The 12,651-nt window shown below is 38.7% G+C and overlaps 1 protein-coding gene and 2 long non-coding RNA genes across 6 annotated transcripts in view; 2 read left to right on the top strand and 1 right to left on the bottom strand.

Annotated features, from left to right (window-relative positions):
• Window positions 1-12,651, top strand: part of LOC146494798 (uncharacterized) — a 142,961-nt gene that overhangs the window by 68,048 nt on the left and 62,262 nt on the right. The window lies entirely within an intron of this gene.
• Window positions 1-12,651, top strand: part of LOC146494797 (voltage-gated potassium channel subunit beta-1-like) — a 137,410-nt gene that overhangs the window by 62,497 nt on the left and 62,262 nt on the right. Inside the window, exon 5 of one of the 4 annotated variants that reach the window (XM_085145099.1) lies at window positions 8,004-11,390. The exons of the other annotated variants lie outside the window; for them this stretch is intronic. Coding sequence (XP_085001225.1) covers window positions 8,004-8,015 — 12 coding nt within the window. The 3' untranslated portion in view covers window positions 8,016-11,390. Of the gene's footprint in view, window positions 1-8,003; window positions 11,391-12,651 lie in introns of those variants that run through there. 4 annotated transcript variants of the gene reach the window in all.
• On the bottom strand, window positions 2,361-8,010 carry LOC146494799 (uncharacterized). The gene is made up of 2 exons (XR_014871433.1): window positions 7,755-8,010; window positions 2,361-7,435 (listed from the first exon to the last, which is right to left on the bottom strand). It is a non-coding gene; the product is annotated as an uncharacterized LOC146494799 (long non-coding RNA).

Raw genomic sequence — 12,651 nt, 5'->3', positions numbered from 1 at the left:
ACGACCAGGACAGGACCAGGACTGGCGACCTTCCGGTTACAGATGCGCTTCCCAACCCCCTGAGCCACGGTCGCCCCGCACCATCTATGCGATTAATGTGACTCCCCTAGGGACCCATTTAATTTCTGTCAAAACTGTAGTCCACATCGTCAGTCCAGTCACACACATTTAGTCACACGCATTCATACCAGTTATTGCTGATAGTGGAGTCTCATGCGCAACATATTCCAGTATCCACAGACAGCAATATGAGCTCATTCATTTGGGCTCGATCGACTCGCTGGAATCCTTTTAGACAGGGACTTACAATCTGATCGCGTCCCCCCAAAGGTAACTTTCTGCTAAGCCCATTGTAATTTTCAAGAAGCTCACCTTATATTTGCTCTCAAGAAAATGTTTTACAGCGCTTGCAGCGCTTGCAGGCCTGCTTATAAAAAAAGATGAGAGAGAGAGGGAAAGAGAGCTGATTATTAAGCCACCAACACACTAGTGATGTGCGATACCACTGATTTCCTTTCCGATCCGATACCAACTAAAATTCAGGGTGGTATCGACGATACTGATCCGATACCGATACTCTGTACAAAAACTTAATCTTTTACTGTATTTCATAATACAATATATAATTGTATTATGCAGTTGTAATGAGAATATAATAATATAGCTTCATAATGATTACAGGACATCAGACTACTTGTTCTCATTGCTTAATAATGCAGAATTATCATATAGAAATAAAAAACCTGATGTTGTGCACTATTTGAGCATGTTGCCTGCCTGCAGCACAAAAGGAGAGACGTCTGTCTCGCCCAGGAGCGATTCTAGAATCAGAGCTTTAGGGGTGCTGAGCACCCAGAGAGCTGCCCATCCAGGCAAGATAAACTTTACTCGTCACGATGAGACTTCTTCCCTGTCTCTGTCAGTCCCTGCATCCTTAAATGTCTCCAGTTGTCCTGAGTTCCCTCTGACTGTCTCCTTGGTGCATTTAAACCCCTGTTCCTCCCTGTCCTCATCATCTGTTGTCTTCATCTCCATTATCAGTCATCATAATTTTACCATCTCTGTGCAAGTCTGCAAATTTCTTTATTAAATCATAAGATTCTTAAATCTTATGATTTATTTATATAATCAAGTCTCTCTGTGCCTGGGTCCTTCTCACAAAACATGACATCACTGTTTTGTACATTTTAACATAATTTAATCCCCACATTTGTGAAAGAAAAGCAAAACACTTTTTTTGAAAAGTCTGTAACAAAACCATCAAATCTGATAAAGGTTATTTAAATGCTGCTAAAGAAGAATGGATTAGAATTTGAAAAAAAAAATACATATCCTAACCTTAATTACTGGGGGAGAATAATGAATGATGCTCACAGTGAGTAAAAAGTAAACTGAGTGCATTTTCTGGACAGAGATTCACTTTTAATGTGTATGTATAATACAATACAGATACATAAAAAATACAATCAAAAATAGAAGAGTCCTTGAAATGTACAAAATACTATTAAAAAATTAGAAAAATTGAGACACCTTGGCCTATGTATACAATGTATGAAAAGATCTTTACTGCAGATACTACTATGGCTTTGCAGATTTTTTTCTTTTCTTTTAACCTGAGGTTGGCAAATCTGTCTGTCCTTTTCAGCCAGGTATGGAGCTGACTCAAGACACTAAAAGACCTTTCACAGCTACAGCTGCTAACTTATGGAACGCCAGGACTGCCATAATGAATTAATTAAATACACCATTAAATAATTAATTAAATGTGACAATAATTAATTAAAATCGGAAATAATTAATTACATAAATATTTACGACACATGTAGTTAATTAAGTATTGACACATTTAATTAATTATTGACATATTTAATTAATTATTGACACATTTAATTAATTATTTATTTATTTCACATTTTAATTAATTATTGCCACATGTAAATAATTATTTAATGGTGTATTTAATTAATTAATTTTGGCACAGTTGACTCCTTCAGGTCTCACCATGAAATAATTTTATCTGTCAACCTCACCCATCAAACTAAGTGGGCGGGGTTAACGCTGCCATGCAGCTTCTCTAACATTTGATTGGTTACCGTGCAAAGTAATGCAAGACAGGTCAATCCTAGATAATCGATTGCTTGTGTCGATTTGGTATCCCAAATCACCACCAATGGTGGTGATGTAGTTTTAATAATAGTGTTTTATCCGCGAATGTCTGGTCAGGTTGTCAACATAGAACATGTTTGCAAAAGTGCTCAGATGTTTTCAGAGATTTCACTAGTTCTGCGCAGAGCTCACAGCCCCGGTGTTCCAGCTTAACTGTTTATTTTGTGTGTATTTGTTTGTTTTGGAGAGGGGGCGGGGGGGGGGCTACGTTAACCAGTTTGTTTACATATTCCACTCTCCGTGTTCCACATGTTGCATTCGCAGATTCTCATTTTCACCGAACGATCGTCTCTTTCCGCCTGGTCTTGTGTCTCTGTGCTTCTGTAACATAAAGGACGAGCTGACGTGTTTCTCACGACACCAGCGATCAGCTCAACAGGCCCTCAGTTTACCTGCATGCATCCTCCTCCTCACCTGTCAGCGATTGTTTAGCACCTGCTGCTAATTGAAGAAACACATCCACGTTACCTGGTGATAGTCACAGTTTAACTGGGCAGCTGGTGCACAATATAACGCAATGTCAGCACATTTTTCTGCACAAGATAAGTAAATATAGTTTTTCCCGAACGCAGAGCTGCTGGAGCTTGTTTCCCAGCAGAGCACTTTATAGGCGAACCTACTTTATCAGCGGCTGATGTCCAATCACCGGCACACAGCTTTTTTTTAGAGAGTTTTAGCTCTCAGTGGTTAAACGCTGGACTTAATTCACTCAGGTTTTGTCTGTCGGGTCACGTTTACTTCGCTGTTTTATTTACAACTGAGCAAATCGGTTTGGCTGAGGTTAAAGTTACGTTTCATAACTGCACAGTTTTACAGACGTTTAATGGTTCACTGGCACATGTGTTAGACTGAACCATTCGCTTTTCTTTATCTGGTGTGTTTTGGATTTAACATTGAATTTTGAGAGTAAACTGACTTATAAAATGTTTTAAAGAAAGAGAACAGTAGGCGCATTTCCACCGAGAGGAGCAGAGTTTGCAACAGCGTGTTCATCATGAAGACTGCAACCTGGACAGAAATATTATATCATCTGTTTTTTAATAGTTATTCAACTGTATTCTAAGCACCAGCTGTCTGTTAGAATGTTTAGAGTTTACTTAACTAAAAATAAATGAGGTTAATATATAATTTGTGATTTTTTTTTCTCTTTTTTTTTCTTTTTCGGTCATGTTATGTTTAACTGTCAAAGGCTTGTTACAAACTATGAAACACATCGTGCAGACTTCTGAATGTTTTGTTCTTTATGCTGTAGATTTTCACATCTCTGGAATAGTTGGCAGTAATAAGGATGATTTTCTGTAAAATTATATTGATATGATCCGTGACATATTCGTAGATGACCGTTAGATTAGTCAGCTGGGAAACTCATAGAGCTGAAGATATCGTGGATATGCTGACCTCGCTCTGTGGTGTACAGGTCCGTTTACCCTCACGATTAATATTCACAATAAAAATATTAGCCGAACATCATGAAGTCTGTATGTGTGTCATAGTGTCGAACAACCTTTGTACAGTTAAAGCCAGCAGTTACTACATGACGGAAACACCAACGTTATTTCTTTTATGCGTTTATACGCAGGTCACACTGATGACTGAACAAGAACCCAAAGATCAGCTGTTAATCGAATTTATTTGCTCTCTCTCCTCCTTAAACATGTTTTTAATGTTAGTTGTAATTCAGAATTAGCGACTGAAACACGTAGGACACATAAGAACATCAGGAAATAAAACCCCAATAAATATAACCTCAGTAAAATAAGTCAGTGTCAGCGGGGGTTATTACAGCTGTGTACCGGGGCCTGCGCTTTGTCGGTGGTAATAACAGCTCGATTGCTTGCGAGGCGAACGTGTCTATCCCACGCTTTGCCGTGAGACTGGGCAAACATCTCCGAAATCATCGAAGCACTTTTGCAAAGAGGCTGTATCTTGACAAACCGACCAGACATATGAAGATTAAACCACTACATTCTCGGCTAAAAAAGTATTAAAACGGTATTTGGTGACACACAAACAGGGTTTTTCAAAGTTCAGTTCTGTTAGTTTCCACATGCTGGTTGTTGTGTGCTAAAAACAATGGCCACCAGGCCAAAGCAATGGTTTTGACTCGATCAGCGTTAGCCCCGCCCCCTGAGTTTGATGGGTGAGGTTGACAGATAAAATTATTTCATGGTGAGACCTGAAGGAGTCAACTGTGCCAAAATAAATAAATTAAATACACCATTAAACAATTATTTAAATGTGGCAATAATTAATTAAATGTGGCAATAATTAATTAAATGTGCCATTAATTAATTAAATATGTCAATAATTTATTAATTACATGTGTCATAAATATTTATGTAATTAATTATTGCCACATTTAATTAATTATTTAATGGTGTATTTAATTAATTCATTATGGCAGTCCTGGCGTTCCATACTAACTGGGTTTGTTAGGGCAACCTGAATAACAGTTTTCAGTGTGGGGAAGATCTGATTATCCAGAAGATTGTACAATGTTAACATATCTGGAATGGCACCAGCCTCACTCTTGAGCTTCAAAAAGTTTTTGGCAACCGTGACTTCCTCTGACTGAAGCTCAATATGGTAATGCAGTGCCAGGGCTGACAACCCAGTTTGTTTAGCAGATTCTGTATAACAGCTTTAATATAGGGAGAACACAACTTCCAGATTGTATGAGTAAAATTAGTTAGGTTTTTTTCTCCATCTTTGGACTGACAATCATACACAAATAGATTGTATTCAATTAGATTTTTTAAAAAAACTATTAAGATCTCTAATTAAAAAAAAAAGTCCTCTTTCAGAGTACTTTCAACCAAAAGGCAAATAACCAAACCACATGCAAATCTGATAAAGGATATAAATATTGAAATACTCATCCAACATTATCCTTTATTGATGGATCATTTGATCTTACACTTTTAACTGAATGTGGCTCCTTTTTTTGAAAAAAACTCCTCATATCCGATATGAACCTGGCTGTCTCTCTGTGTACACACACACACACACACGCACACACACACACACACACAACATGAGTTATAAGGTTAATGGGCATCCAGTCAGTTAGCTAGTTAGTACCTTGGGTTCAATATCGGTACATGCACATATGACAAAATAACCAGTTTCTCTCATTAGATTTCAAACAGGACAGTGGTAACAACAGTAGGCTACGGACAATGTTGTTTTAGATTTTAAATAGGCTATATAAATTTCAATGGGAGCAACAGGACGGTCAAATATCGCTGATTTTACTACAGAGCAGGACGGATTGTAGGGTAGCAAACATAGTCGGGAAACACATTTTCAACACAGCAGGTTACCTGGGTATAATGTTTTTCAGCTAAAAAGAAACATGGTCTGACTCCTACCTAACTATATAAAGAGTAACTGAAGGTTAAATGAAGCTAATATGTCCTGTTTTAAGCCAGGCACCCACACCTCCGCTCCGCTGCATCTCAGCCACTATCCCTCTGGCAGCAACAGCGCTAGAGCCAGAGCAGGGGAGAGCTGGAACAAACCATTTTGGGAGGGGGGTAGGGGTTATCTATACTTTTGTTGTTAAAATGTTCCATCTCAATTAAGTTCTCTATGCTTTTTATATTTTTAGTAGTGTGTCCCACAAACAGCAAATATTGTCAAAAAAAGTAAGAAATCTTTGGGGGTGCTGAAGCACCCCCAAAAATGGGCTAAAATCACCCCTGGTCTCGCCCTAGCAGCACCTGTCCCTCTCCTCCTCTTCAGTTTGTCTCAACATAAGCTCATCATATTCTGTGATATGATTTCTTCTGAGGTGTTTGACGAGGTTAGTGCTGTTGCCACAACACCTCACTGTCTTGCCACATGTATCACAAGCCGCGTCTTGACTGTTTGTGGAGGTAAAATACGTCCACACATGACTCTGTTTATGCTCAGCCATTGTTGTGAGTGCTCAGTGTTGCCAACTCCTCAGTAAGGAAAATCGCTATTGGCTGCCCTAAAAGTCGCTAGAAGTTGCTAAATGACTAATGTGCATAATTGGTCATGCTAATGTAATTGTAACCTACGTTGTTGGAGAGAGAAGTAACAGCATGGAAGAGACATAAAGTGAGTAACAAACGTTGTAAATGCATTTAGAATTTATTTAGAACTAAAAACTACATTTCTTTTAGCAAATATTGGTTTTTTTTTATGTCACAATTCCAACCCTGATCCTTTTTCCAGGCTTGGACCGGGAAAAGTGACCCGAAATTGGCACCCTGGTGGAGTTACTTTGTGTGTGTGTGTGTGTTTATAAGTAGCTTTAAACCTTATGATCCACAAAAAAGCATAAGAGTAAAAGAAGAACTGACTACGTTACAGTCAGTGCGGGAGCAGCGGCTTCACTCATGCGCGATTCATTTGCAGTTTGGACGCATAGGTGTGAACATCTCCTGCCCTGATAGCAGCTGGGGGAGGACTATCCTCCGCCCGTGAGCGCTTTGGAACGGGCGAGGTGCCCACGGCAGCACCCGCTGCTTATTGAGAGTAAAAGCAATAAGCGTTTTCACATCAAAAAGTCATCATAAATAAGTCTCCAATAATACCAGAAAAAGTCACCAGATTTGTCGCTAGTTGCCTTTTAGAAAAAAAGTCGCTAAGGGGATCTGAAAACTCGCTAAATATAGCAACAAAGTCGCTAAGTTGGCAACACTGTGAGTGCGCACGCCAGGGGCTGCGATACATTTATACAGCCGTATTTCACATATGACTATGAAAGGTGTAAGAGGAAGTAGTTCCTTCCAATTTAGACGATCTGAATGATAGTTTCTTTCCACTGCGTTCCTGTTAATGAAAAACTACAAATTTACCCCAAAGTACTAAAATATCAATATTTTAATATGAGAATTGATTCTAGAACATAAATTACTGGTATCGTAAGAATCAATATTTCAAAATTGATCCGCACACCACTACAACACACCAACCATCACCACTCAATGGTTGATTCCTGACAGGTTCTTCTAAGTGCACTATTATATATAAAATATTAGGCCTATTTCACAACACGTGCAAACTTTAACTGTTTTCTCTTAAAAGGGCAAACAAACCAGAAAAGTTTCGCTCCCAATAATACAATATGATGTAGGCATTAGAACTTCCGGGACCAATCACCTGCTTCCAGACTCATCTGCTTCCAGACTCATCCACAAACAACATCCTTTATTTCGACACATACGCACAGCACGATCATGCACAATCATGCGCTCAACGGCAGCACATTTACATCAGTCAGACAGCGCACACAGACCTATAGGATACACACACTTAAGCCAAGCGTACTCATATTAGTAAATATGCACACACATAGTCAAACTCAGGGAGCATCTCGCCACACATTTTTTCTCTCTCTTCCTCTCTTTATTTACAAACAAGTGATGTATTCTCTCCACCTGTCTAAGCGACACACACAGCGCACACCCCTAGTTATACACAGACATCTATGGGCGCACTAAGGTTTGTTACATGGAATATAAATGGAGCTGGCTCCAGAGAAAAGAGGTTAAAAATATTTAACCAACTCAAAACACTACAGGCAGATGCTGTCCTTTTACAAGAGACCCACAGACCTCTTAGAGGTTCGAATGAACTTAAAACACCTGAGTTTCCTAATGTGTTCTCAGCTTGTTATAATTCTAGACAAAGGAGAGTAGCAATTTTAATACATAAAAATATTAATTTCACAGTACTCGATACAGTTATAGATTCAGAGGGCAGTTCTTAATCATTAAACTATCTATACGTTATAAAAAGCTATGTATTGTAAGTGTATATGGTCCAAATGTTGATGATCCCTCATTCTTTCACGGTTTTTTCAGTGCACTCCCTGAACATTTAGATGGCACACTTGTTCTTGGAGGCGACCTCAACCTTGGACTAAATGAAGAAATGGATAGGCTCAATACAGCAGGAACTCAGCGCAATTGGCAGTCCACAAATATAATCAAACAGTATATGAGCGACTTTGGTCTTTACAATTCATGGCGCTCCCTTCACTCCAACAGTAAGGAATATACTTTTTTCTCACGTGTTCATCACTCCTACTCCCGTCTGGATTATTTTTTGGTCAGCAGCTCACTGCTGAGTGACATTTCAGACACTGAGATTCCCCCTATAGCTGTCAGCGATCATGCCCCTGTATCTCTAACACTAATGCACAAGAATAATACTACGCCAAGTAAAAACTGGAGATTTAATACATCACTGCTTAAAGATGAAGACTTTATTAAATATTTTAAAAAAGAGTGGACTTCATATTTAGACTATAATGACACTCCCGGAACTTCAGCATCTGTTCTATGGGAAATAGGGAAAGCTGTGATGAGAGGTAAAATAATTTCTTTCTCATCACATAAAAAGAAAGAAGAAAACAAAAATATTCAGGAATTAGAAAAAAAAAATCAAATCACTAGAAGAAGGATCAGGAAACATTGAACAAAATACGCAAAAAAAACTAAAATTAAATGAGGTAATTGATAATAACAAATTTAATTCTTAGTACAAAGACTACGCTTACAAAATTATGAACATGGTAATAAATCCGGTCAATTTCTAGCAAACCAGCTAAAAATAAATAAATAAAAAACAACTATATGTGCTGTCCAAGATTCATCTGGAACACAGTATATGACCCAAAACAAATAAACAACATTTTCAGGGATTTCTATAAAAGATTGTATTCACCACAAATAAACCCGTCTAAAAAGGAAATTGATCCGTTTTTAGACAACATAACTTTTCCAAAATTATTAGACACTCAAGCAATGGCACTGGATTCGCCACTGACATCAGGTGAACTCCAGGAAGCCCTGATAAGTATGCCCAATATTAAGGCTCCAGGTCCAGATGGCTTTCCTGCAGAATTCTACAAAGAATTCTGGACGATTCTAGCACCAGTTTTTTACAGAACGTTGTTGGAAATCAAAGAAAAGGGCAGACTTCCATCAAATATGAATTCTGCAAACATTAATCTCCTGCTAAAACCAGGCAAAGACCCTGTATATCCCTCAAGCTATCGTCCAATATCCCTTATAATGTATATAAGGTATATAATGTATATATATATATATATATGTGTCTTTCTGGCTGCTGTTACAACCATATTTCCCATTGTGGGACAATTAAAGGATTATTCTATTCTATTCTATTCTATTCTTATAAATGTAGACCTTAAAATAATCTGCAAAGCTCTCTCAAAGAGACTAGAGAAAATAACCCCCCTCTTAATTCATTCTGACCAAACTGGTTTCATAAAAGGTAGGCACTCATCAACAAATACACGTAGATTACTTAATTTGATAGACTACTCATACAATAAAAACCTTGAAACGACAATATTTTCTTTAGATGCAGAAAAAGCATTTGACAGGGTTAACTGGAAATTTCTATTTGCAACTTTACACAAATTGGTTTTGGATCCTCTTTCATTAACTGGTTAAAATATTATATAATTCCCCAACAGCTTGTGTCAAAACAAATGACCAAACATCCTCCAGCTTCTGTCTCCTGAGGGGCACCAGGCAGGGATGCCCACTGTCCCCTTCACTGTTTGCAATTTTTATTGAACCACTAGCAGCAGCAATTAGACAGAATTCAGTAATTAAGGGCATAAAATGCAAGAACGTGGACCATAAAATCAGCCTTTATGCGGATGATGTGTTACCTTTTCTACAAAACTCACAAACCAATATCTCTGGGGTGATTGAATTGATAAACTCTTTTGCAAGAATATCAAATTACTCAATTAACTAGTCAAAATCTACAGTCCTTCCGATTAATTGCTCCTTCCATAATTCCTCTTCTACACCACTGCAATCGGGAAATATAAAATATTTAGGTATTAATGTTTCTCCCAAGCTTGCAGATCTAACTAAATTAAACCATATCCCACTTTTAAAGAAAGTAGAAGGTGATCTGGCTAGATGGAAATGTCTACCCATATCACTCATGGGAAGGGTTGCTGCTATAAAAATGATGGTCTTACCAAGAATAAATAATTTATTCTCAATGATCCCAACTAAACCGCCACAAGATTGGTTTAGATCTCTAGATTCGTACATGTCCAAATTCCTTTGGAAAAATAAACCCCTATGTATAAGCTTAAAAACACTACAAAAGACCAAGGATAAAGGAGGATTAGAACTAACTAACTTTCAGCACTACTTCTTAGCCAACAGGCTTCAGTTTATCTCAGGATGGCTAAAACATACCCTCTTAGATGAACCTTGGCTAGATGTAGAACAAGCACTTTGCACTAATCTAGAGATTTCAGATCTACCATCTATCTATCATCTCAAACATCCAACGACATGAATGCTTCAAAAGCGTCAACATCAACTCTTCTCTGACAGCATGGTGGGAGTATCTAAAATTGACAGTCTTCATTAATCCCATGCAAACGTACACCTATCTGGAACAACCCTGACATATTACAAAACAATAATATGATAAACTTTTCAGATTGGAGTGGTAAAGGAATCAAATATTTAGAACATATATTAGAAGGAACAGAATTTATTTCATTTGACAGACTAGTTAGACAATACGGGATCAACAACAAAATATCTTTAGAATATCAACAAATTAAATCCATAGTAAAAAAGAAATTTAAACCGAGTCAAGTTGAACTACAAACACCACCAAGTGTGGTTAAATTTCTTACTCTTACTCTGGGGCTTGCTCGGGCCACTTCGGGGGTGGGGTGCCCTCGGCCTCTCGGCCTGGGGCTCGGTCACTCTGGCACAGCTGGCTGCCGGCGGAGCTCACGGGCACGTCACTGCAACCTCCCCTGGCTTCTGCTCCGCAGCTGCTGAGTGACCCCTCATCTGGGACTCTCGTCAGCTCTTTCTGGGATAGTGGCGCGGCTGCCCCTCTGTTGGTCTTCCTTGGTCTCTTGTGTTCTGAGGGCCTCTGGATGTCTGGAGTTTTGATCTCCTCCATACCTGCTTCATGCCCTGGTAGACGGGGCTGTGGCTCCCCACACCCTCTAGAAGATCATTACATGAAGGAACCTTTTAAAAACAAGCGCGTTCATGCTCACAGGTGTACACACGGGTGCTCACACACACAAACGACACCCTTTTTGGCTCCTACCTCAAAGCACACTGTGCGCTGTCGATCTTACGTGCTGCACAATAATGTTTAATATTTAGTATTTACTGTTATATTCCCATATATCAAACCTTCCCAAAGTGTGGGGCCCCAGAGCCATTGAAGGGGAGGGGGGGCGCAGTGTGAAAAGGGGGGGAAAAAAAAAACAAGGCTTGGACACTGCTAGCACGGGGCGCCCACACAAACGCAAAGCAGGAGATGAAGCATAGTTGAATATGTTTCCAAACCAACTTCATTTTAAGCCAAAGACTAGAAAATATGGTGAAGCATATCTTCCCTTTGGCTTCAGCTGCACAAGAGCCGAGGTAGGTCTCCCCTGCAGAATTGGTTTTCCCTTCGTCGGGAGCACGCGCTGGGCTCTCCAAATCATGGACAAACAGTATCCCACATTCTGGCTTTTTAGTTCACAAACACTTGTTGTAATGACTAACTACTCCTGACATTTTGGAGATATTAGCTCTTTATACAGTAAAGTTACAGCGAGATACAAATAATATCAGGCTGATCCTGCCACGATTTCTTTCCCCGGTTCAAACCATGGACAAACAGTATCCTACAGCTGTTTATATTTTTAAACCCATTTTGCACAGAGAGGCATTTTTTGAAAAATGTATTGATAGCAATGTTTAACATTATTACACAGGAAAAAAACAACTACATGTAAAATAATTACACCGTGACGCCTCTGCCTTTCTAAATCGAGGGACAGTAACTGCGTGTGTATATGTAAGCATGTAAAACCTGAAGATAGATTAACAGTAACAGTATTTTGTCTCTGCCATTCTGCAATTCATCTCATGTAAACAATAACGGGGCGCACAGCGTGACGTGAAAAAAGGCTCATACCTTTGACGTTGCGTGATGAACTCTGTATTCCTCATCCACACTAAAACACAAAAAAGGAGTTTTAAAAATCTCAGTTTTCGCTGATTCGAAACGCCGTTTAGTTTGTGAACCACTGCCATATATCATCGTGCTGTTGTTTATTCTATTGCTCTTGTTTTCTTCTGCTTGTTTTCTTTTTTCATTCACTTCACAACAGGTGAAATTCAAAAAACAAAACAAAAAACAATAACATGTAATATTTAGTATCTACTGTTATCTACTGTTAGCTAGTTTATTGTGATGGTGTTGTTTTGATTATGTTGCTCTTTGTTGTTTGTTTTCTCTTCTGGTGTTTTATCTCCATACAGGTGATCCAGGTGTTTTGTTTGTTTTTCTTTTTTTTCTTCCCCCCTTCTCACCATCTCTTCTCCCCTCTATTTTTCTTTCTCTCCCTCTCTTTCTTTCATTCTTTCTCCCTGTCCTATCCCCCAGTCATGTATGTCCCATCTTTAAAAAACGAAAATAAAATAA

This window comes from Neolamprologus multifasciatus, chromosome 20 (assembly GCF_963576455.1).
Source record: "Neolamprologus multifasciatus chromosome 20, fNeoMul1.2, whole genome shotgun sequence".
NCBI lineage: Eukaryota > Metazoa > Chordata > Actinopteri > Cichliformes > Cichlidae > Neolamprologus > Neolamprologus multifasciatus.
Note: the sequence above shows the minus strand (reverse complement) of the source record. Positions and strands in the feature narration are given on the sequence as shown.